This window comes from Mytilus galloprovincialis, chromosome 12 (genome assembly GCF_965363235.1).
Source record: "Mytilus galloprovincialis chromosome 12, xbMytGall1.hap1.1, whole genome shotgun sequence".
Taxonomy (NCBI): domain Eukaryota; kingdom Metazoa; phylum Mollusca; class Bivalvia; order Mytilida; family Mytilidae; genus Mytilus; species Mytilus galloprovincialis.
This window is the reverse complement of record NC_134849.1, coordinates 37,061,010-37,087,408: the sequence shown is the minus strand read 5'-3', so window position 1 is coordinate 37,087,408 and position 26,399 is coordinate 37,061,010. Positions and strand designations below refer to the sequence as shown.

The window sequence follows — 26,399 nt, the reverse complement described above, 5'->3', positions numbered from 1 at the left end:
GTAGTGTCTGTAATATTAGAATCAGTTAGATTTATCAACTGCAACATTCATTATTTAACTGTGGCTGAAATGAGACTTAGTATAACCAAGACAATTTGATTATTTATAGATATTATTTTTGATTGTAAAACAAGGATATTTGAGCAAGCATATTTAACCTAAATATTATAGGCGTCCATCGTCGTTCATATAAGTTCAACTTCCAGGTGTAATTAAGAATCGTATTGGATTGAATTGTTTGTAGGATTTTTTTTTCTTTAAAGAAATGATATGTCTGTGTCTATGTGTATATTTACAGCATGACTTATGATAGAATCAAATATGTCGGTTTTCGTGATATTTTTGTGCGAAAAGAGCCGAAAGATGTAAAATGAACCATTCAGAAAAAAAGTCAAAACAATCCGTATAAATAGTTTACCAAATTGCGTTAGGAGTTTCAATATAAATAAAACACAGACACAAAAGAAAAATCAAAGCAAACGCATACTTGCTATGTGGTATGGGTTTTTGCTTTTTGTCGAAGGCCGGACAGTGTCATAGAGTTGTTAAAACTGTTACAATAGTTGGTCGCTGGTGGAAAGTTGTCTCGTTGACATTCATATACCACATCTTATTTTTATAATAAAGTACATATTCAGTCAACATTCAAGGAACCAGTCAATATACTAAGTCAATATTATATAATCATCCCTTGGCAACTTATTATTTTATTGAACAACATAATTATGTGACAGTACGTAGTTGTGACGAACATAGTATTCAATACTATTGAAAAACTTGTACTGACAACGATAACAAAAAAGTTAAATCAGCCATATATTTTAAAACTATGTATGGACTTACAGACAAATATTGATGCACGCTTTATTAGTTTTACATTTCAAATGCATCTTTGTTTTTATTTAGATCTAAACATTCTATTAACAAGGAAACGAAAGCGTTTTTAAAACCACTCTTATAAAATATTTGTTTTGACAGATTTCCTTTTATTATTGCTATTTTGTTATCTAAAACGGAAATTAAAAAGGATCGGAATTGATTCACATTTACAAACGGTTTAATTGATAATTTTCATAAATGTTAACAACAATATAGGCACTTGAATGTTTACATCCAATAAATAAATACAGGAAGTGACGAAAAAAGTAATTGAAAATAAATCTGAATCTACTGGTTTCAAACGCAAAACAAACAATTAAGAATTGAATGCTTCTTTTTGTAACTTTATTGGGGTGTAAAAGCGTTGACCGAAGTACATTTTGTAGGAAGCGCGGAAGTAACGGAATAACACGTGATGTGCAGTTAGCCAATCAGAATAAAGTATCATAATGAAACATACATCCAATGTAATTATTTACACATATAATAATGTTTGACATGGGGTTAATGCAAGCTGTTGGCTCATTAAACTACACGATGTGGCTTTATCATATATATATTACGCGTCAAGTTTTAGGACCACGTGTCGCAACTTATGGAAAGTTATTTTAGGCTATAGTTTTCAATAAGATCTGATTCCAAGCTATCAATCGAGTATTTAAGTCGACGACGAACAGTTGATTTAACCAGACCAGTGACAAGAGTAAAATAAAAATGGCAATGACTTTAAAACTTTTTAAATTTTGCTTAATCTTTTTGCTAAATTTCGAGTTGACTTTCACGGCAAAAGTTCTTAATGTGACTGGCGGTTTTTACGAAAAGAATAAAGTAATGGAATCATTTGTGGTAAAGGCAAGTGAAACGACCGGGCCGAAAGGATGCGTCCTAGAATGCATGATGTATACGGATTGTAACGCAGTTAATTTTAACATGACCAGATCTTATTGCGAACTATTAGATGTTGCCCGCAGTGATGACGAAACAATAAACAACAGCAATGAGGTGTATTTCACTAATATCTCTGACTGGACAAAGGTAAGTTAAGTCAAATGGACAGCAACCCAACAATAAAATCACGTCATTTTGAGACAAATTCAAAATGTTTTCAAATGTCCATACCACATGTTTACCTAGTAAAATAACGCGGGATTCATAACAAGTATTTCGTTTGATTGTATGTGTCGTTAGGTTGCCAGCACATTTGCTATATTCAAATCTTTTTTTCATCAGGAGAAATGAAAAAAGATTGAAATCTTTTCTATTTCTCCATTTAATCTTTTATGTTTCTCCTGATAATAAGAAGATTTTAATATAGCGAATGTGCTCTTTTCTATTTCTCCTGATAAAAAAAGATTTAAATATAGAAAATATGCGTGCAACCTCATTATACATTTAATTTCAAAATTTCAAAATAAAATGATAAAAATTAAAAGTTTAGTTTTGGAATCTTCCGAAAAGATTGTAATCTAGAGATTAAAGACAATCATAGTAATTAATTAATCTGATCGCGTTATTATAAATCATTGTTGAATAAATTAAAGGTCATTTTGGAAATTATAAATTTCATATTGTGATCTTATGTATGGATGACAATGATGACGATTTTTCGGGAGTTTTTATATGCTAGTTTTAAGGTGCCGCAGTCGACAGGCAGAGACACACAGAACTCTAACTACAGTCGACTAGTTTCTGCTTTTATCAAATGCCACATAGAACGTTGCGGAGAAGCTGTATCATTTCTAAATTTCTAAAAAAAAAATTGACTAACAATTAATCTGATTGTGGTTTCATTTGTAAGTAATAAATAATTTAAAGATCATTTTGGTATCGATTATAATAGTTTTACTAACAGGAATGACAACAATATTCTTAAAACTGAAGGAACAGAACGTATCAGAACAAAAATTGTAGTTCGTCCTTTAATTTATAAACCAAGTTGTAACCCATCAATCTAATAAGTCGATCTTTAACCATTGAATATAAGAATAAGGAGTCGTGGTATGATTGCAAATGAGTTTTAAAACTATCCACCAAAGTTCGAATGAAGTGGATGAAAGCAATTATGGGCAAACATACGGCATTTATAAAGAGAGAAAAAATATACCGTATCATATCGACTATAAAATGCCCATACACAAAAAATTTAAATATGTAGTTAAAATGAGGAAATTGACGGCCTTATTTATAACAAAACAGTTTACGAAAAGCAAATATCACAGACAATAACCAACGACAACGACTGATATATACAGGCTCCAGACTTGGGACAGGCACATAAACAATGATACGGGGAAAAACATAATTGTAAGCGATCAACCCTCCCCTAACCTGGAACAGTGGTGTCACATTACAACATAAGAACAAACTATCAAAATCAGTATAAAAAGGTTTAACTGATCATCAAATAGATACAAATTAGAAATGTATCTAACAAAGACACAAAGTGGACGTGGACGGATTCCTTTTTAATGGATTTTTTTTTAATACTGTGAAATACATGTACTATAATCTGATCATGTATATTCGACAGGATGAAGATGCTTGCTGGCCAAACACTTGTCCACCCAAAACTAGATGTATTGTTGGCTATGGAAACCTACAGATTTGTATACCGTTTGGTAAGTGTTATTACGAGATCTACTGTAATTTTAAAATTCTTTATACTGTGGATTCATATTTTTCGTGGGTATCAATTTTCGTGGATTGAGGAAAACTTACATTTTCATGGATATCTGATTTCGTGGTTTTACAAATGTCTGAAAATATATAGCCTATACAAAATTTGTTATTATTTGGACATTTGAATTCGTGGTCCACTTGTACCGACGAAACCCACGAAAATTGGTATCCAACGAATAATAATGAATCCACAGTAGATCACTTTTACAATTGTATATATAAACTATACATAAAACATCTGGTTAACGATGGTGTTACATGGTTTTACAACAGAAACGATAACAATATTGTTGAATTTGAAGGCAAAACATTTATCAGAACAAAAATTACAGCCCTTCTTCCAATAAATTTTGATTTATAAAGAATTTATGATCTGGATATTTGAGAAGATATAAATGGAACTATCTTTAAATAAAGATTTGGTTTTATGTGGTATTCTAACGAAAACCTATAAAAATGACATAACTTATAAATTCTGTTGACAAAATTCTATATTTATAGAGGCAAATTATCATTGGAACAAACCAATATGATAGCACTGAAAATAAGAACTAAGTTTATAGATTTGTTTGTTTTTGTTCGAATAACATACTCAGTAGAGCAGAGAACTGCTGGAACGCCTGGACTCCTTTATTGTCATAAAAACTAAGATAAACATCAGACACCATATGTTATAGAAATTAAAAATTGTATGTCCGAGCAGCCTTTGTCTTGCAATCATATTAACTAGAACACACCCGCGAAATCGCGGGCATTTAGAGCGTGATTGAAAGTATGTAAACTGTTGTAGGATGAATTTTTTGTAAAAGATTTTATGACTGAAGAATTTCGGGAAAGGTATCAAAAGCCATAGGTACTTGCTGACAGGACAATTTTTTTTAGCCCTCTCCTTTTTCTTTCCAAAGTCCGTTATTTTTGGTTTTCTGTTTTTTGTATTACTATAAACATATATATATACTATAAATAAAGTTTATTTGCTATTAACTATCAATTCCAGGTTTACTATCCACGGCAGTCAATGATATATTATATAGAGACTCTATATGATATATAAACTTGGAATTAATCTCTATATAATATATCAGTGACCGCCGAGGATAGTAGAAGTCTTGTCTATGACTTAAAAGTCTGTCCGATGACGGAAACAATATCCGCACGCCTTTATTTTCGTTTTCTTCCCAAAATAACCCAAACTGAATAATCGTAAGCGAGGATGACAAATGCGACTATGCATGGTACTTATAGGACACAGAGGCATGATGATTAATTTATTGTGGAAGGAAGAGAAGCGACACACAAAATGAGGTCTTCTCGTTTAATAGTATAGATTCTGCAATGTATCAACTATTGTAGCTGTGTCTGTTTAATATGTTGTATATCTTCTGCCTATATATTATAGTATGCATAAAATGTATAAAACTTACTATTATGTGCAGGTGCAAATAATATGGCATGGTATTGGTTGCAAAAATTCGATATTTTTTATTTAAATGCAATATTTTATATTTAATTGGTATATTTCTTCATTTAAATGCAATTTTTTTTCATATAAATGGTATATTTTTTCATTTAGATGCAATTCTTTTTATTTAAATGGTATAATTTTTCATTTAAATGATATATTTTTTCATTTGAATGCAATATTTTTTATTCAAATGGTATAATTTTTCATTCAAATGGTATAATTTTTCATTCAAATGGTCTAATTTTCATTCATATGCAATATTTTTTATTCAATTGGTATAAAAAATCATTTGTATGCAATATTTTTTATTCCATTGGTATAATTGTTTTTTTTTTTATTTATATGCAATAATTGCATTATGGGAAATTCTTTGACGTCTTAAGGTCAAATTTGCAACAACGTTTGTGATTGTTCGATAATTGTTTAGATTTCTCCCCTTTGTTTCTAACCATGGGTGACCAATAATTAAAAATACGCTTCAGAATATCGCCCCTCTAACTAAATCTGACGTTCGTGCGAGCCCTGCACTGGCTGTTTTTTTTTTTAAATCTTGTGGTCCTAACTAGTATTTCTATTGCAAAATTTCGATGGTCACAACGTTCGGGCCACTTTTCAAAAACTTCTATTGTATATAGATATACATGCAAGTATACCTTTTTTTTTTTAAATAGATTAGACTTTAAATGGTTTTACACTAGTCATTTTTTGGGGCCCTTTATGGCTTTTTGTTCGGTTTGAGCCAAGGCTCCGTGTTGAAGACCGTACTTTGACCTATAATGGTTTACATTGACAAATTTTATCTTGGATGAAGAGTTGTCTCACCGGCACTCAAACCACATCTTCTTATATCTATATACAACGTAAACTAGACGTTTATCAGACTGTTTTATTATTTTTTTAAATCCTTTGCCGTGTTTAAGAGCTCAATCTGGAAGAACAAGATTTACTTCAGTTCTAGTTGTTATTAGCTTTGAGCAAATTTCCACTAATTGCAAAATTTATACTCTTATGTCGGTGCTTTGTGTCTATTCTATTAAAATTAGTTTGTTTGTGTGTGTCTCGTTCCGATCTTTTGAGTTAATATAATTGCAACTAATTGTACAAGTTGTTATTTTACTGTACTGTTATACCACTGTCCGGGATTAGGGGGGGATTAAGGATCCCGCTAACATGTTTAACCCCGCCACATTCTGTATGTATGTGCTTGTCCCAAGTCAGGAGCATGCAATTCAGTGGTTGTCGTTTGTTGCTTTGTTATACATATTTGTGTTCGTTCATTTGTTGTACATTAATTCGGCCATTAGTTTTCTCGATTGAATTGTTTTACATTTGTGATTTCGGGGCCTTTTATAGCCGACTATGCGATATATGCTTAGCTTATTGTCGAAGGCCGTACGGTGACTTATAGCTGTTGATTTCTGTGTCATTAGGTCTCTTGTGGAGAGTTTTTTCATTTGCAATCATACCACATCTTCGTTTCTATATCAATCCTGCCATATTCTTTATTTACCTGTCCAAGGTCAAGAGCCAGTAGTTTAGTGGTTGTCGTTGATTCATGTCTCGACTCATATTTGATATTTTGTAAATTGTTTTGTTATGTATAATTAGGCTGTTAGTTTTTTCGTTTGAATTGTTTACATTTTCATGTCGAGCCTTTTATAGACAAATTTACAGTATCAGGTTTTTGTCATTGTTGAAGGCCTTACGATTGTCTATAATTGCTTATATCCACTTCATATTTGAACTCCGGTGGATTATTTGCAATCACATTCCATCTCTTTGTTTTTATATTATATACCCGACTTCTTAACTCGTGTTTTCATGAACAAGAATGAAATATTTGTCACTGGGTGTTCAAATTAGCAACATACAACCAATCAATTTAAACTTGTGTTAGATAAGAGCCATTTTATATTTATTTATTTGTTCGGGTGGGGGACAGAAGGATTTCATACATGAATAGGGTTACCTGGTAAGAGCTTAAAAATAGGTATGATTAGCGACAGATTGAAATGAATAATAATGCCATCCCTTCCCTTACCCATCTTTCATTTATAAATTTAAACTGACCACCACGGAATAGCCCAATAGTGTTGAAAGTAGCGTTAAAAACCCTTCCCTAGAATATCAAATAATTGTCCCTCAAGAGTTATTGTCCGTGTAGTTCTTATATTTATCCAGCTTATCGTCCTACTGTCATGCCCTAAAAAGCATATAAAACAGCTCATATTCTAATATATCTGCATTTATAAATTTATTAATTTCATTTAGACTAAACGACGCCATGTTTGTTATGTGCCTCTGCCGTCGTAAAAACCTACAAAAAAAGAAGAGGTAAAAGAGAGCCAGAAGATCTTCTAAATGCAAAAAAAAACAGAAATAGACTTCTTCTGGCTCACTTCCGAAGAATAAAAAAAAAAAACAAAAAAAAAAACGCGACCCATTGATATGTTTTTAAAAACGCCTTGCCCTACCTTTTTTTCCAAAAAAATGGCATTATCAAGTATATTAACAATAAATAGATAAGGGGCGGGACCAAACCTTTAGATAACATAATAAAAAAATGATGAAATATACAGAATAAGTTGAATGATTTTTGGTTGCCTTATGTCCAGTGGCAAATATGTCACGCATGTTTAGGAGAAATATAATAGAGATCAAAGGATAAAGAATAGAGTGAAATTGTAAAAACTAAATGATATAGAATTATAGAAACTATCTTTGATCTGAAACCCTCCCCTCACACACACACCACAACCATTACTGCCAATACTCGCATATATACATCTCTATACAAATATCTAAATTTGAACCTCCCCCTCCACCCCTTAAGACACCGAAGTTTTTATCCGCCCCTGTTATATGTGTTTCGTAATATACATTTTGTACGGGTTTAGATAATAGCTAAACGTACAATCATATAACTTGTTGGATACCTAATTATATTATATACTGTATCACAAAATAAACTTGTATACCCCCCCCCCCCCCCCCCTTCCCCCATCCTTTCCCAATGCAGTATTGAAAAGTAAATCATTTAAAAGTCCTGAAGATAAAATATGTTTTGAGATATGCTCTGCATACTTTTTTAAGCAATGACATATAGTAATTATTGAACTACTGTGGGGCTTGAAAAAAGTCTATTTAAGGGATTCGGAGATGAGAACAGTAAAAAAAGCTCAGCAACGAATCCTAAATGTAAAGTGATTTGCGGCATAATACATGAGAGCACATATTATAGATAGTAATAAATATGAATTTCACGCCTCATACAGTGAAGTCCTATGTCATAGGACTATTGTTGTAAAATAGGTTAGTAACTGGTTCCAATTTATCCTGAATTGTCTTTATTAAAGAACTAGTTCCGGAGTATAACAGCTTATGTCTCTCCTTGTCACGGGGTCTCTGGTTCTGCTGTTGCAAATAGGTGATTTTTTTTCTTCATGTAGCAAAAAAGAGGTGGCTTAGTTCAAATAATTATGACGTCCTGGAAGGCTTTTTCTTTTCTTTTCATGTTTGTCCTCCTGCAACGTCTCTGAGGATCAATGAAAGTAAAAAATAATATACATGTGGCACAAAAGAACGTCATGATAACATGTATCTTGACTTAGAGGGGGAGGGGGGGGGGGGCTAGCTGTGTATATATATTTTTTTATTTCAATGTGTAGATTGTAGGGGGGTTTCTTCAGAAAGGGTTTTTATTGGAGATGTGTTTGCAATGCACGCAGGCATCTGTTTCTATCCATTAACAAGTTCTGTGTCAAATTAATTATTTTTTTACTTTACCTAGTCATTATTGGCATTAATTGCCAGTGCACGAACTCGCACGAACGCCAAATTTAGTTAGAGGGGCGATATTCTGACGCGTTTTTTAATTCTTGGTCGCTAAAGTTTAGAAAGAAAGGGGAGACAATCCAAATAAATACCGACCAATCACAAACGTTGTTGCAAATTTGACCTTAAGGCGTCAAAGAATTTCCCATGATGCAATTATTGCATATAAATAAAAAAAAACTATTATACCAATTGAATAAAAAATATTGCATTCAAATGACGTTTTATACCAATTGAATAAAAATATTGCATTTAAATGAAAATTATACCATTTGAATGAAAAATTATACAATTTGAATGAAAAATTATACAATTTGAATGAAAAATTATACCAGTTGAATAACAAACATTGCATTTAAATGAAAAAAATATACCATTTAAATGAAAAAATATACCATTTAAATGAAAAAAATATACCATTTAAATGCAAAATTATACCATTTAAATAAAAATTATTGCATCTAAATGAAAAAATATACCATTCAAATGAAAAAATATTGCATTTAAATGAAGAAATATACCAATTAAATATAAAATATTGCATTTAAATGAAAAATATCGAATTTTTGCAACCAATACCATGCCATGAAATAGAAAGAAACTCATTATATAAAAAAGAATTTATCTATTTAGACCTTTTTTTTAAGTTTACCAGCTTCCCAAACTTTTTCTTGGACATATCATGTATTTTATCCGAACAAACCTAATGCCTTTTTTCCCCATTCTAATGTATTCTAGAACACACCACACGAAGGCTTTGCTAGAAACAAGCGTCGCCCTCACTGAAATCCGTACCAGGTTGATTTTGTTCTACCATTTCTTTTAAAATGATAATACGTATTATGTTGGTTTCTTTTATCCAAAGATTATGTCTCAAAGACTTTTGTGTAGTGTTTTGCGGATTGTAACTTTTTTTTGTTGTTTTTACTTTTTATACCTGCTTTTTTTCACAGTCGTGGTGTTTGCCGCCTTTTTATAGTCGTGGTGTTGCCTGTTTTTTCTTTTTATTGTCGTGGTGTTGCCTGTTTTTTCTTTTTATTGTCGTGGTGTTGCCTGTTTTTTTTCTTTTTATTGTCGTGGTGATGCCTGTTTTTTTCTTCTTTTTATAGTCGTGGTGTTGCCTGTTTTTTTTTCTTCTTTTTTATAGTCGTGGTATTGCTTGTTTTTTTTCTTTTTATTGTCGTGGTGTTGCCTGTTTTTTTCTTCTTTTTATAGACGTGGTGTTGCCTGTTTTTTTTTTTTAATAGTCGTGGTGTTGCCTGGTTTTTTTTATTGTCGTGGTGTTGCCTGTTTTTTCTTCTTTTTATAGACGTGGGGTTGCCTGTTTTTTTTTATAGTCGTGGTGTTGCCTGTTTTTTTTTATAGTCGTGGTGTTGCCTGTTTTTTTTTATAGTCGTGGTGTTGCCTGTTTTTTTTTTTTTATAACCGTGTTGTTGCCTGTTTTTTTTATAGTCGTGGTTTCGCATTTATGTTTCTTTTTATAGTCGTGGTTTCGCATTTTTTTTCTTTTTATAGTCGTGGTGTTGCCTGCTTTTTTTTTCTTTTTATAGTTGTCTGTTTTTCCTGTTATAGCCGTTGTTTTGCCTGTTTTTTTTTATAGTCGTGGTGTTGCCTGTTTTTTGTTTTTTTTATAACCGTGTTGTTGCCTTTTTTTTTTATAGTCGTGGTTTCGCATTTATGTTTCTTTTTATAGTCGTGGTTTCGCATTTTTTTTCTTTTTATAGTCGTGGTGTTGCCTGCTTTTTTTTTCTTTTTATAGTTGTCTGTTTTTCCTGTTATAGCCGTTGTTTTGCCTGTTTTTTTTTAATATATGATATATTTCCCCCTCCCTTTTGATATCGCTCCCTTCTTTATTATAATATATATTTTAATGTCCATTGTACACAATTTCTTTTTTACCAGTTGCTACACAGTGTTGATAAAACAAATCTATAATGATGAAAATGGTGTGTTTTTTCATTTTTTTGTTTTAAACTAGTTAGCTAGTTGTCTCTTTAAAACAGTCCCGTTTCCATTTTCTATTCTATTATTGGCGCAATAATTTTGTATAGCTTTAAAACACCTTTCTGCATCCATACGATGGAAGAATATCAATTCCAACATGATAATCGAGTAAATTATATTTATTTCCGGATAATCTCTCTAAATTGAAAATGCGCTTTTCTAAAAATGTTACAATTAAAATCATTCGTATAATATATCATTTTGCATCTGAGAATCACAGAATTAAATTTTTTAATTCTTTTTTGTTTGTATAGAAACACCGTGTGACAATAATCAGTGTATAAAAGGTGCCGTATGTATCAACTCTGTGAAAGACTATAGCTGTCGCTGCCAAACTGGATACCAGGGAAAATACTGCCAACGTAAGTTTTTAATAAACTTAAAAGCTACTGGCTCAGGAAAATGGACTGAGACGGGTTTAAACGTGTTCGTGAGCGCTTATATCTCCAATGAACATAGGACGGCGGTGTTAGAACATATCCTAAGAAAAAAATGAATAAATCAGTCGGAAAGGACTACAAACATGCACATTAACAAATAGGATGATTTCGCAAGAGAGCAGTAAATTGTAATCTGCGGTAGACCGACGTGAAAGGACAAAACTTAAAAATTCCTTTTACGTTCGTGTCAACTATTTTTGCATATATGGTCTAACTAGTCCAAATAATTATGCCGTCTAGAAAGGTTATTTTTGATTTTGCTGTTACGCCTTCCTACGAAGGCGTCCAAATTTTTTTTATCAAAAAGCCGTACTAAAACGGCATAATTATTTGGACTATGGTCTAACAAGCTTCTTAAATAGAGGCGGAAGATACCGAAGGGATAGATTAAAATTTATAAGTTAAAAACGAGCTGATAATGACATAAAAAAGACAAACTTTTAAAAGACAAACATTAGTCTACAAAACACAACATAGAAAACTAACGACCCCACCAAAAACCGGGGTTGATTTCGGGTGCTCCGGAAGGGCAAGTCGATTCTTACATCTTAGTGAAAAGCATTATAATAAAATATATTGTTACATGAATACATAAAAAGCACAACTAACACTGAATTATACAAACACAAACAAGTTAATGCTATTATAAGTTAAAATCTGAAGATAAAATGATGAAGATGGTGGATACAATTTAAGAGTATTCCGTTAATGTCCCTATGTAAACAAGAAGATGTGGTATGATTGCCAAAGAGACAACTTTTCACAAGAGACCAAATGACACAGAAACTAACAACTATAGGTCACCGTGCGGCCTTCAACAATGAGCAAAGCGCATACCGCATAGTCATCCATAAAAGGCCCCGAAATGACAAATGTAAAACAATTCAAACGAGATAACTAACGGCCTAATTTATGTACAAAATATTGAACGAAAAACAAATATGTAACACAGCAACAAACGACAACCACTGAATTACAGGCTCCTGACTTGGGACAGGCACATACTATGCATATATCTGCCTGTTTATTGTGATATATGGAATCAACTATTGCAGGTGTTTCAGAGAAAATAAGATTACTTAAAAATGCATTCTGTTTAACGGAAATAGCAGATTTAAACATTGAACTGATGATGGTAGCTATGTTTTCTTCTTCTTCATTTTAGTAACGCCATGTTCATCTGGTCCATGTCAGAATGATGGAACATGTACTTTCTCTGGACGAAATTATACTTGTACGTGTAAACCTGGATATTACGGAAATAATTGCGAGTGTAAGTTCAATTTTGATTGAAGAAGTTACTTGCTTCTAACGACAAAACCATTATATAATATTTCAATAGTCAAATCAAATGTAATAGGTATTACATCAAAAGACTACTATTACAACGTCCTCATGTTACCAAATGCAGAAAAAAAGAAAGAAAGAAAGAAAAAACGTTCCATTATTTCGTTTTTTAACGATTTTATGATAAAAACTTTATACCCTTTTCTATTAAAAAGGAACAAAACCATTATATAATATGTCAATAGTCAAATCAAATATTATAGGTATTACAACACCAAAATACTACTATTGCAACGTCCTCATGTTACCGATTGAAGAAGAAAAGGAACTAGAAGAAAAAAAAACAAAAAAAAAAACGTTTCATTATTTCGTTTTTTAATGATTTTATGCAAAACAATTATACTCTTTTCTATTAAAGGGGTGGCGTACCATTCCCATACCGTACCAAACAATATCCAACCCTACCCTACATACCCTCCCCTAAACTACGCCCAACCCTAAACAATCATATCATACAATACCATACAAAGCCATACAATACCACATACTTTTAGCGGTTAAAACTTAAAAACGATCAAAAGACCAACGACTGTTACAGTCTCAAAAAACACAACATAGAAAACTAAAAACTGATCAAAACGAACCCCAGCAAAATCGGGAGTGATCTGCGGTGCTCCCAAAGGGTAAGGAAATCACCGGTAAGGAAATCCACATCTCAGTGACACGCATTATAATCTCTTATACATGACGGTTTTAAATAGCATAATCAAAACTAACTTAAACAAACGTATTAATGCTTTAAAATAAAAGAACTTTCAGATATAGGATAAAGATGGTTGATACATATTCATTTGCGAGTACTCCGTTAATGTCCAAATGCATAGATTTGCTTCTTCAATGTCCATAATGGAATCAACTGTTGCCGGTTTCAAAGAAAATTAGATCACTTAATAGTGCTCTGTGTTTTACGGAAAAAAGCAATTTTACACATTGAATTTATGATAACAGACATATATACTTTTTTTTCAGTTACGCCATGTTCAGTGGGTCCATGTCAGAATGGAGGAACATGTAGTATCGCTGGGGCAACTTATTCTTGTGCATGTACACTTGCATATTACGGAACGAATTGCGAGTGTAAGTTTAATTTTGATTCAAGAATTAACTTGCTTCTAACGACCAAACCGTTATGAAATAAGTTAATAGTCAAATCAAATAATATATAGTTTACAACATTAAAAGACTACTATTACAACATCTACAGGTTACCCACCTGAATATGAAGAGAAAACGAAGAGAAAGAAAAAAAATGTGTCCCAATATTTTTTATTTTTTCATTTTATGCCCAAAATTATAAATTTTTTCTATGTTAAGAGATGGGGATGCATACGATTTGATTCGATTTGATTTTTGGTGTTTTAACGCCACTTTTAAGCACCACTTTTGGGCTATTTCGTGGCGGCCAGTTTTGTTTGGTGGAGGAAGCCGGAGTGCCCGGAGAAAACCACCGACCTTCGATAGGAAAACTGACAATCCTAGTCAATTAAGATTGGAGTCGAGTGCACCCGAAAAGCGGGGTTCGAACTCACAACCTCAGTTTTGACTGGCTAGTGATTACAGTAGTAACTACTTAGACCGCTCGGCCACCAATGCCCCAGGGATGCGTACGATACCTGTAAAATACCAAGCCATACTTATTTGATAAAGACTTCTTATAAGTTAAAAAATGAAACAAACAAAATTCGAAACACATCTCGTTATGCTTTGTTTTCAACAAAATTGACATGATTTTTAATAATAAACTATGTTAATTAAATTCGCAAAAACAGGTAAACTAATACTTTTAGTTGAAGATTCAAATTTAAGATTTTTTTTGTTAGAATCATAACGGAAATTTGACATGTTTAACGGGAAAATGTGCTTTTAAATGAAATTCATTATCAAAATTTTGTTATAACATTCGTGCTTTTGCTTGGATTTAAATGGAAATCGTCATGTTACTAGACCCTGGTGTCAAACTTAAGAGAAACAAGAATGTGTCCAATGTACACGGATGCCCCATCCGCACTATCATTTGCTATGTTCAATGGACCGTAAAAATGGGGTAAAATCTCTAATTTGGCATTCAAATTAGAAAGATCATATCATAGGGAACATGTGTACTAAGTTTCAAGTTGATCGGACTTCAAATTCATCAAAACTACCTCGACCAAAAACTTTAACCTGAAAACTTTAACTGAAGCGGGACAGACGGACGGACAAACGAACAGACGCACAGACCAGAAAACATAATGCCCATAAATGGGGCATAGAAAAAGTTTCCAAATTAACATGAACAGCTTTGTTTGCATGAGAATTACGAGTAGTTTGTTTGTTATGCTTCTTACAAACATATACTAGCTGAGATCTTTGCTTTGGTTTTGAAGTTGGTTTTTTATTTAATATTTCATTGTCATTTGAAGAATTTTGTAATACCTGAAAGAGAACGAAAAAGATAAGCGAAAGATACCAGAGGGACATTCAAACTCATAAGTCGAAAAAAAACTGATAACGCCGTGGCTAAAAAAGAAACCTTATCGCTGTTGTTTTTCCAATCCGGATAAGGTATGAAATAACACAGATTTCAATACGTCACAGCTATTTAGGCCCTGTTTAAATAATGTATGGGCATAACTCTTTTCCAAGAAACCTTTTTAAACCATCGTAAACATTTCAAAATAAATATTGTAATGACTTTAACTTGTGTCTCAAAAAATTATATTATACTAAATAACTACATTATTTTTTATAGTGACATGTGTTTTTTCACAAAATAGTATATAATACAACTTTGTAATTGTTTGGCTTTATAAATATTTTGATATGAGCGTCACTGATGAGTCTTATGTAGACGAAACGCGCGTGTGGCGTACTAAATTATAATCCTGGTACCTTTGATAACTATAACACCTGACCCTTTGGGTCTATAAGTCACTTTAAACATTAATGTCAATGGTACGACGAACAAAATAAATCAACTTTATCGATAATTTTCAAATAAAAAGTTTTTTCTTTTACTGAAAGCTTGCAATAATATAATCTATTAAAATTTTTAAATGTATTTTTTTATGCCCCACCTAGGGGCATTATGTTTTTCGGTCTGTGCGTTCGTTCGTTCGTCCGTCCGTCTCTCCCGCTTCAGGTTAAAGTTTTTGGTCAAGGTTGGTTAAAGTTTTTGGTCAAGGTAGTTTTTGATGAAGTTGAAGTCCAATCAACTTGAAACGTAGTACAAATATAGATATAGGAAGATGTGATATGAGTGCCAAAGAGACAACTCTCCATCCAAGTCACAATTAATACAAGTAAACCATTATGAGTCAAGGTACGGTCTTCAACACGGATCCTTGGCTCACACCGAACAGCAAGCTATTAAGGGCCCCCCAAAAATTACTAGTGTAAAACCATTCAAACGGGAAAACCAACAAACGACAACTACTGAACATCATATTCCTGACTTAGGACAGGTGCAAACAATTTCAGCGGGTTTAAACGTTTTAATGGAACGAAACCTTTACCCTTATCTGAAACAATAATGTAACATTACAACATAGAAAGACACACTATAAAATATCAATTGGAATGGCCTAACTCAATCAAAAGACGTAGCAATACAAATGAACATACACTGAACGAATAAATTTGATCTATGATACAATGTAAATACAAAGGTAAAAAAAAAAAGGGATGAATAATTAAAATTAAAGTATTATACCGCTGTGAAATGCTAAATACTTTCAGAAAAAACATCAACTTTGAAGAAACAAATTACGCCATTTGCAATATCAAAATTATACACAAGTGAATAAAAATAAATTTTGTTGTTAAGTATACTTCTTCTTTTGTCTGTATAACTTTCCGTTTAGGAACACCAAGAAATTTCTTGTATATCAATAAAACTTTCCTAAAACTTGGTACATGTGGGGTGAATATCAACAATAAAACTATAAAATTGGTGCTCGATAAAACTTCGTGTTCTTCATGTACAGGTGCCGGAAGTGTGATGTATATACAGTATAAAAGGAGAAAGGAAATAATTTTGATGTTCATAGTACGAAGAAGTGAAAATTTATAGTAATTCCAAACACTTATCAATTTGGGCGAGTCCAGAAGCTCGATGTCTGGGGGGCATCATGAAACCAAAATTGGTTATTTGTTTAGAGATGTATATATGCGAGTGTTTGTGGTAATGGTTGTGGTGTGTGTGTTGAGGGGGGGGGGGGGGGGGGGGGTCCATCGTTTCCATATTTCTATATCTTTTTTTTTATTACCGTTTCACTCTATTCTTTATTCTTTGATCTCAATTATTTTGTCTTAAACATGCATGAAATGCTTGCCACTGGACATTAAGCAATCACGAATCAATCAATCTTTTCTTTATATTTCATCATCTCTTTATTCTGTTGTCAATAGTTTTTGGTCCCGCTCCTAATCTTACTTTTTTTACCATTATTCTCTCATCTGTAATAACCCCATTCTTATCTTCATAAATGGTGACCATTCATAGTCTCATACGTGGTAATTGAAACAAGAAAAATATTCATGCATAAATTCACAGTTTGCTTTTACTAATAGATAAATGTAATGTATTAGTCCCATATTATGTTATAAAGTAGGTCTTATAAGAATACAATAGCATTTTATTGATCATAATATATATATTAGGTAATGCATATTCATTTTTTTGTGGAAAAAAGGGGGGCAAATTGTTGGTTTCCTTTCAAAATAAGAGAAAAAGAAATACGACATTCAGTTAATAAAATCTTGTATGATATTGAAAAAAAAATTGTCGTTGAAGAAAATCACATAAAAGACAGTTTCTAGAAAAAAAATACGTTCACAAGAAATGGAAAAGTGAGTATTTTGTTATGAAGACATATCCCCCATATAATGATACCAACAGTCTTGACACTAAACATCTATTTGAACCTATTTTTTTAAAACAGATTTTAGTTGGTTATTACTTTCCGGGTCAAAAGCTTTAACCTCAGGTTATCAGTGTTAATGAATTTTAATCTGTAATTAGAAATTAAAAACAAATAAAAATATTATTATTAAAGTACTATTCTAATCATCATGTACATGTAGTTTACATAAAAGACTCATTAAGGGTTTTGCAAAGAGACATTACACACAGGTGTCAATATTTACACACCAATCGATAAGTTGTCATAAATCACACATGTTGAAGATGGGGTTAATTAACAGCCGATTTAAGAAGTCAAATCAAGCTGTGATTAATTTCCGCTCTAGATAATATGGATAAGCAGATTCAGTGGCAATAAATTTATGTTGGAAAAGTTTTTGGTGACCTTGACTGGGGGGGGGGGGGGGGGGCACGTGCCCCTGTGCCCCTGTGCCCCCGGTAAATCCGCCACTGAATTCAAAGCTGATATATAGACCAGATATAAGTTAACATTAAATAACAAAAATATAGGTCAAATTAACTAGAAAGTACGATTTGAGACTACTCGTAGTTACTGACAGCTAGTTAAAAGCCAAATCAATTAATAATAAAAAAAATCATGCATCATAGACTAAAATCAACTAAACATGTTCCCTATGATATGATCTTTCTAATTTTAATGCCAAATTAGAGTTTTTACCAAAATTGAACCACTGAACATAGAAAATGATAGTGCGAGTGGGGCATCCGTGTACCATGGACACATTCTTGTTTTTCGTAAATTTCCAAACCTCAGCTCATTACTGCAAAAACATCAGTAATGAGCTGAGGTTTTGGAAAATGTCACTTGTTTTGAGACATTTGGCACAAAAAGGAAGTTGTCCAAGTAACTTTTTTTCATGTTGGACTAAATTGCGATTATGTGTATTGCTATAGTAATTTCAATGTGAGACATTCCAAATTGTTTTGATCTATTTAAAAAAAATTATTTTAATTTCTAGATGATTTTATTTCTTTTATTGACTTCTGTTTCAGCGAATGCATGTTTACCGAGCCCCTGTCTCAATGGTGGTACGTGTACTCCGACTGGCGGATCGAATTACGAATGTTCATGTCCTTTCGGATGGTATGGGTCAACTTGTAACAGTGAGTATATTTTACGAAAATGCAAATGACTTCTCTCGATGTAAAAAAATTGCTTTAATTGAATCTGGATTGATTTCAAATAATGGACAATTTTGAAAATACAAATATGTACAGTATACAGAAGACTTATCAGTGGCACTCGAACCGAAACAGATGGGAAACTAAATCCATTACAATGTCAAAGAGCACGAAAATCCCCAAATGTTATGCCTAATCTGTTTATGGTCATCTATGCCTTGGGGTAGATATTTTTATCAATTTTATGTTATGTTATCTCAAGAATACTGACAACAGGCCATGGGCTGGTGTACCCTCCGATAACAAATATTTGCCATTGAAAAACTCTAATTTACATTTCATTTATTTCAATGCGTACTTCATATATACAGTTTAAATTTACTTGTGTTTGGCAAATCATTAATTATTTATAACATATTTCAAACCTAGAAAGTATCTAGTGTGACATTTGTTTCAGTCATCCTTATGTTATCAATAGGATGATATTATTGTCTAGTAGAAAAACTACTCATCAAAGATACCAGGCTTATAAATGTGCCAGTCTTGCGTTTCGTCTACAAAAGACCCATCGGTGACGCTCAAATAAAAAAGTTCAAAAGCCTAATCCAGTACGAAGTTGAAGAGCATTAAGGACTCAAACTTCTGAAAGGTTTTGTACAGTTAAGGTGATCTATTCCTGGGGTAGAAAATCCTAAGTAGTTCGAACAATTCAAGTTGTGTAAGCAGTAAAACTATCGTTCCTTTGCAACAATTACGAAACACAAGTTATGTTTATTTTATGGTCAACCAGGTACTAGTAAACAGACAAAATGCACTTCACCTTTTTTTGTGCTTACTAAACTACATAAGCTGTACAAAAGAATACACAAACGCACTACAATCTTTAGATTTCTTATTACATATAATATTTAATACAGTAAATCCTTGTTTACCAAATCCCTGTAACCACGGAACTTGTCATCCAACCGGAAGTTCAAGTCGTACATGCTCATGTTCGTTTGGGTGGTATGGAAGTAACTGCAATGGTAAGCAAACGATTTTTTTTATCTTTTTATTTCTTCAATAAATGAGCATTGTAATTCTTATATGCCAGGTATGTGGATATTTCTATGTCAAACTGCATGCTTGCTGGATTGATGGATTTGTGTGTAATAAAATTGAGAATGGAAATGGGGAATATGTCAAAGAGACAGCAACCCGACTATAAAGAGCAGAAAACAGCATAAGGCCACCAATGGGCCTTCAACACACTGAGAAAATACCGCACACGGAGGCGGGCTTCAGCTTGCTCCTAAATAAAAATGTGTACTAGTTCAGTGAAAATGGACGTGCATGCATAATTACAAAGAAACAATATGAACATGAACGTAGCTTTCCACTATAAGGACACTGAGTGAAATTTTAACGTAATGTGTAACAGAGTGACAGAGAGTCTGTGTTGAAGGCCGTACGGTGACGGTACGGTATAGTTGTTAATGTCTGTGTCATTTTGGTCTCTTGTGGACAATTGTCTCATTGGCAATCATACCACACCTTTTTTTTTATATTTTCAAGCTATTCGATTTCATATTATGACTGAAGTCCTGCCAGTCTTTGTTCTTACCCTTTATCGAATCTTGGTAAGCAGAGAAGTAGAAAATGCTAAATTTGTTGATCTGGTCAGGGACCAAACTAACAAATTACACCACTCGATTCGAGCACACTTCAACGTGACCACAGGAGTGCAAATATGAGCGTAAATGTCCTTTGATAAATATAGTTAAGTATAACAGGCGTCTACAGCATAGTCGGGTGAAGATAACGTTGCTACGTCAACCAAACTAATCTTTCCGATTCAAATTCAAATAATTTAAATTCAATATTTTTCAGATGTAAAACCTGAAGAAATAAAATATCTGTTCAGTTTGTTTTATGTGTTTAAATTACATTCATGGCAATTATGTCACATGCATATCCTTATTTTATATACATTCGTTTTAATGTTTTATATATACTATTGAATACAGTAAATCCTTGTTTACCAAATCCATGTATCAACGGCGGCACTTGTCATCCAACCGGAAGTTTTTCTCATACATGTTCATGTTTGTCTGGATGGTATGAACCTAACTGCAATGGTAAGCAAAGGAAAACTTATATTTGATAAATTACATATAATAGCAATTGTAGCAGTTAATATTATTTATGTTTTGATTTTTAATCTGGACACTGTTAAGTAATGTCGTTTGCTTTTGATGCAAGTAATAATAAATGAACAAAATTGCAACAGAAAATCCTGCAAATCTTATTTGGTAGCTAAAAAGTGTGGGCTAGAACATCCTGTTGGTGCCTCTGCCGATAAATAAATAAGTTTCTCTTAAGTATCTCATAAATTATGATAAAAAGAGAACAACAACCATCAAATACTACTAAGACAACTTAAGATTGATGAAAACAAACCCCTCTAAAAGTCAGGTAAACTCGTGTACTCTGGCTAATGATACCCCAGGAATGAAACATTTAACAGCAGAGCCAAAACCAAATGAATGTAAAAATATACAAGGCTTACAATTTTGTACAAAAAAGGCGCCTTTCAAATACAGAAGACTTATCAGTGGCACTCGAACCGAAACAGATGGGAAACTAAATCCATTACAATGTCAAAGAGCACGAAAATCCCCAAATGTTATGCCTAATCTGTTTATGGTCATCTATGCCTTGGAGTAGATATTCTTATCAATTTTATGTTATGTCATCTCAAGAATACTGACAACAGGCCATGGGCTGGTGTACCCTCCGATAACAAATATTTGCCATTGAAAAACTCTAATTTACATTTCATTTATTTCAATGCGTACTTCATATATACAGTTTAAATTTACTTGTGTTTGGCAAATCATTAATTATTTATAACATATTTCAAACCTAGAAAGTATCTAGTGTGACATATGTTTCAGTCATCCTTATGTTATCAATAGGATGATATTATTGTCTAGTAAAAAACTACTCATCAAAGATACCAGGCTTATAAATGTGCCAGTCTTGCGTTTCGTCTACAAAAGACTCATCGGTGACGCTCGAATAAAAAAAGTTCAAAGGCCTAATCCAGTACAAAGTTGAAGAGCATTAAGGACTCAAACTTCTGAAAGGTTTTGTACAGATAAGGTGATCTATTCCTGGGGTAGAAAATCCTAAGTATTTCGAACAATTCAAGTTGTGTAAGCAGTAAAACTATTGTTCCTTTGCAACAATTACGAAACACAAGTTATGTTTATTTTATGGTCAACCAGGTACTAGTAAACAGACAAAATGCACTTCACCTTTTTGTGTGCTTACTAAACTATATAAGCTGTACAAAAGAATACACAAACGCAATACAATCTTTAGATTTCTTATTACATATAATATTTAATACAGTAAATCCTTGTTTACCAAATCCCTGTAACCACGGAACTTGTCATCCAACCGGAAGTTCAAGTCATACATGCTCATGTTCGTTTGGGTGGTATGGAAGTAACTGCAATGGTAAGCAAATGATTTTTTTTTCAATTATTTTCTGACTATCTAAAATAATAAATGTAAGAATGAATTTCATCTGAAATTACATTGACGTAGTGACATATAACATGCATATCAATAAATTACAATTTTTTTTATCTTTTTATTTCTTCAATAAATGAGCATTGTAATTCTTATATGCCAGGTATGTGGATATTTCTATGGCAAACTGCATGCTTGCTGGATTGATTGATATGTGTGTAATAAAATTGAGAATGGAAATGGGGAATATGTCAAAGAGACAACAACCCGACTATAAAGAGCAGAAAACAGCCTAAGGCCACCAATGGGCCTTCAACACAGCGAGAAAATACCGCACCCGGAGGCGGGCTTCAGCTGGCTCCTAAATAAAAATGTGTACTAGTTCAGTGAAAATGGACGTGCTTGCATAATTACAAAGAAACAATATGAACATGAACGTAGCTTTCCACTATAAGGACACTGAGTGATATTTTAACGTAATGTGAAACAGAGTGACAGAGAGTCTGTGTTGAAGGCCGTACGGTGACGGTACGGTATAGTTGTTAATGTCTGTGTCATTTTGGTCTCTTGTGGACAGTTGTCTCATTGGCAATCATACCACATCTTCTTTTTTATATTTTCAAGCTATTAGATTTCATATTATGACTGAAGTCCTGCCAGTCTTTGTTCTTACCCTTTATCGAATCTTGGTAAGCAGAGAAGTAGAAAATACTAAATTTGTTGATCTGGCCAGGGACCGAACTAACAAATTACACCACTCGATTCGAGCACACGTCAACGTGACCACAGGAGTGCAAATATGAGCGTAAATGTCCTTTGATAAACATAGTTAAGTATAACAGGCGTCTATAGCATAGTCGGGTGAAGATAACGTTGCTACGTCAACCAAACTTAATCTTTCCGATTCAAATTCAAATAATTTAAATTCAATATTTTTCAGATGTAAAACCTGAAGAAATAAAATATCTGTTCAGTTTGTTTTATGTGTTTAAATTACATTCATGGCAATTATGTCACATGCATATCCTTATTTTATATACATACGTTTTAATGTTTTATATATACTATTGAATACAGTAAATCCTTGTTTACCAAATCCATGTATCAACGGCGGCACTTGTCATCCAACCGGAAGTTTTTCTCATACATGCTCATGTTTGTCTGGATGGTATGAACCTAACTGCAATGGTAAGCAAAGGAAAACTTTAATTTGATAAATTACATATAATAGCAATTGTAGCAGTTAATATTATTTATGTTTTGATTTTTAATCTGGACACTGTTAAGTAATGTCGTTTGCTTTTGATGCAAGTAATAATAAATGAACAAAATTGCAACAGAAAATCCTGCAAATCGTATTTGGTAGCTAAAAAGTGTGGGCTAGAACATCCTGTTGGTGCCTCTGCCGATAAATAAATAAGTTTCTCTTAAGTATCTCATAAATTATGATAAAAAAGAGAACAACAACCATCAAATACTACTAAGACAACTTAAGATTGATGAAAACAAACCCCTCTAAAAGTCAGGTAAACTCGTGTACTCTGGCTAATAATACCCCAGGAATGAAACATTTAACAGCAGAGCCAAAACCAAATGAATGTAAAAAAATACAAGGCTTACACTTTTGTACAAAAAAGGCGCCTTTCAAATACAGAAGACTTATCAGTGGCACTCGAACCGAAACAGATGGGAAACTAAATCCATTACAATGTCAAAGAGCACGAAAATCCCCAAATGTAATGCCTAATCTGTTTATGGTCATCTATGCCTTGGGATAGATATTCTTATCAATTTTATGTTATCTCAAAAATACTGACAACAGGCCATGGGCTGGTGTACCCTCCGATAACAAATATTTGCCATTGAAAAACTCTAATTTACATTTCATTTATTTCAATGCGTACTTCATATATACAGTTTAAATTTACTTGTGTTTGGCAAATCTTTAATTATTTATAACATATTTCAAACCTAGAAAGTATCTAGTGTGACATATGTTTCAGTCATCGTTATGTTATCAATAGGATGATATTATTGTGTAGTAAAAAACTACTCATCAAAGATACCAGGCTTATAAATGTGCCAGTCTTGCGTTTCGTCTACAAAAGACTCATCGGTGACGCTCGAATAAAAAAAGTTCAAAGGCCTAATCCAGTACAAAGTTGAAGAGCATTAAGGACTCAAACTTCTGAAAGGTTTTGTACAGATAAGGTGATCTATTCCTGGGGTAGAAAATCCTAAGTATTTCGAACAATTCAAGTTGTGTAAGCAGTAAAACTATTGTTCCTTTGCAACAATTACGAAACACAAGTTATGTTTATTTTATGGTCAACCAGGTACTAGTAAACAGACAAAATGCACTTCACCTTTTTGTGTGCTTACTAAACTATATAAGCTGTACAAAAGAATAAACAAACGCACTACAATCTTTAGATTTCTTATTACATATAATATTTAATACAGTAAATCCTTGTTTACCAAATCTCTGTAACCACGGAACTTGTCATCCAACCGGAAGTTCAAGTCATACATGCTCATGTTCGTTTGGGTGGTATGGAAGTAACTGCAATGGTAAGCAAACGATTTTTTTTTCAATTATTTTCTGACTATTTAATATAATAAATGTAAGAATGAATTTCATCTGACATATAACATGCATATCAATAAATTACAATTTTTTTTATCTTTTTATTTCTTCAATAAATGATCATTGTAATTCTTATATGCCAGGTATGTGGATATTTCTATGTCAAACTGCATGCTTGCTGGATTGATGGATTTGTGTGTAATAAAATTGAGAATGGAAATTGGGAATATGTCAAAGAGACAGCAACCCGACTATAAAGAGCAGAAAACAGCCTAAGGCCACCAATGGGCCTTCAACACAGCGAGAAAATACCGCACCCGGAGGCGGGCTTCAGCTGGCTTCAGCTGGCTCCTAAATAAAAATGTGTACTAGTTCAGTGAAAATGGACGTGCATGCATAATTACAAAGAAACAATATGAACATGAACGTAGCTTTCCACTATAAGGACACTGAGTGAGATTTTAACGTAATGTGTAACAGAGTGACAGAGAGTCTGTGTTGAAGGCCGTACGGTGGCGGTACGGTATAGTTGTTAATGTCTGTGTCATTTTGGTCTCTTGTGGACAGTTGTCTCATTGGCAATCATACCACATCTTCTTTTTATATTTTCAAGCTATTCGATTTCATATTATGACTGAAGTCCTGCCAGTCTTTGTTCTTACCCTTTATCGAATCTTGGTAAGCAGAGAAGTAGAAAATGCTAAATTTGTTGACCTGGCCAGGGACCGAACTAACAAATTACACCACTCGATTCGAGCACACTTCAACGTGACCACAGGAGTGCAAATATGAGCGTAAATGTCCTTTGATAAATATAGTTAAGTATAACAAGCTTCAAAGGAATCTACAAAAGTTTTGAGATTAGAAATTTCCATTTTTATATACTGCATTTATAAATCATTTAATATATCTGATGATTGAAAAAAATATTATTAATTGATTCAGTATACGCATGCTCACCCAACCCATGTCTCAACGGTGGTAGTTGTACACCTGCTGGAGGATCAAATTACAACTGCGATTAAAATCGGATGGTCTGGATCAAAGTGTGAAAGTACGTATATTTCATTTATTTGCAATAATATTAACGGTCCCAATAAAATACAACTGCGCATTTAAAGCCGGATTGGACGGATCAACTTGAAACAGTAAGTATATTTCGTTTACTTTCAATACCATTTAAACTACAAAGTTTACTGCACCAGACGCACATTTCGACAATTAATGTCGCTTCGGTGATACTCGAAGCCAAAACCTTTTAAAATTCAAAACCTAATACAATTAAAGCGCCAGTATTTTACCTCTCAAATTGATTAAGAATTGACAAACAAACATAAACTGAAGGAAACATCAAAAGAAGCGAGGCCGAGTACGTCGACAGGGTAATTGTCTTTTGTTATGCATGCATCACCCGCCTTGCGAGTTTCTATTCCGTCAAAACGCCGCAATCGGGAATAGGAAAAAGCCTTTAAAAGCTATAAGGAATAGAAAGTAAAGTCCAACATAGACAATGTATCAGATCTTTGCATGATGGAGATACATTCCTTAATTTGAAATGTCTTTTTTTATGATTTGTAACTCTAAACTTGAAATAGAACA

The 26,399-nt window shown here is 32.9% G+C and overlaps 1 protein-coding gene and 1 long non-coding RNA gene across 3 annotated transcripts in view; both read left to right on the top strand.

The window, feature by feature from the left end:
- LOC143053434 (uncharacterized) overlaps window positions 1-26,399 on the top strand; it is a 97,065-nt gene that overhangs the window by 9,918 nt on the left and 60,748 nt on the right. The gene's annotated exons all lie outside the window — the stretch shown is intronic.
- LOC143053431 (uncharacterized) lies at window positions 1,557-25,854 on the top strand. Of its 2 annotated transcripts, XM_076226216.1 has the most exons (11): window positions 1,557-1,914; window positions 3,410-3,497; window positions 11,116-11,223; window positions 12,467-12,574; window positions 13,618-13,725; window positions 18,566-18,676; window positions 20,701-20,811; window positions 22,091-22,198; window positions 23,291-23,401; window positions 24,677-24,784; window positions 25,746-25,854. In XM_076226216.1, exons 1-11 carry the CDS (start codon window positions 1,594-1,596, stop codon window positions 25,823-25,825), a joined length of 1,362 nt encoding a protein of 453 aa, XP_076082331.1. In that variant the 5' UTR covers window positions 1,557-1,593; the 3' UTR covers window positions 25,826-25,854. The 2 variants fall into 2 exon arrangements, with proteins under 2 accessions (XP_076082331.1, XP_076082332.1); XM_076226217.1 differs by lacking the exon at window positions 23,291-23,401.

What these genes read in the sequence shown, in the direction of transcription:
- LOC143053431 (XM_076226216.1), top strand. Translation starts at nt 1,594, where the DNA reads ATGGCAATGACTTTAAAACTTTTTAAATTTTGCTTAATCTTTTTGCTA. An exon ending in CCAGGGAAAATACTGCCAAC is followed by an intron (nt 11,224 to 12,466) that starts GTAAGTTTTTAA and finishes TCTTCATTTTAG; the next exon opens with TAACGCCATGTTCATCTGGT. An exon ending in GTATGGGTCAACTTGTAACA is followed by an intron (nt 18,677 to 20,700) that starts GTGAGTATATTT and finishes TATTGAATACAG; the next exon opens with TAAATCCTTGTTTACCAAAT.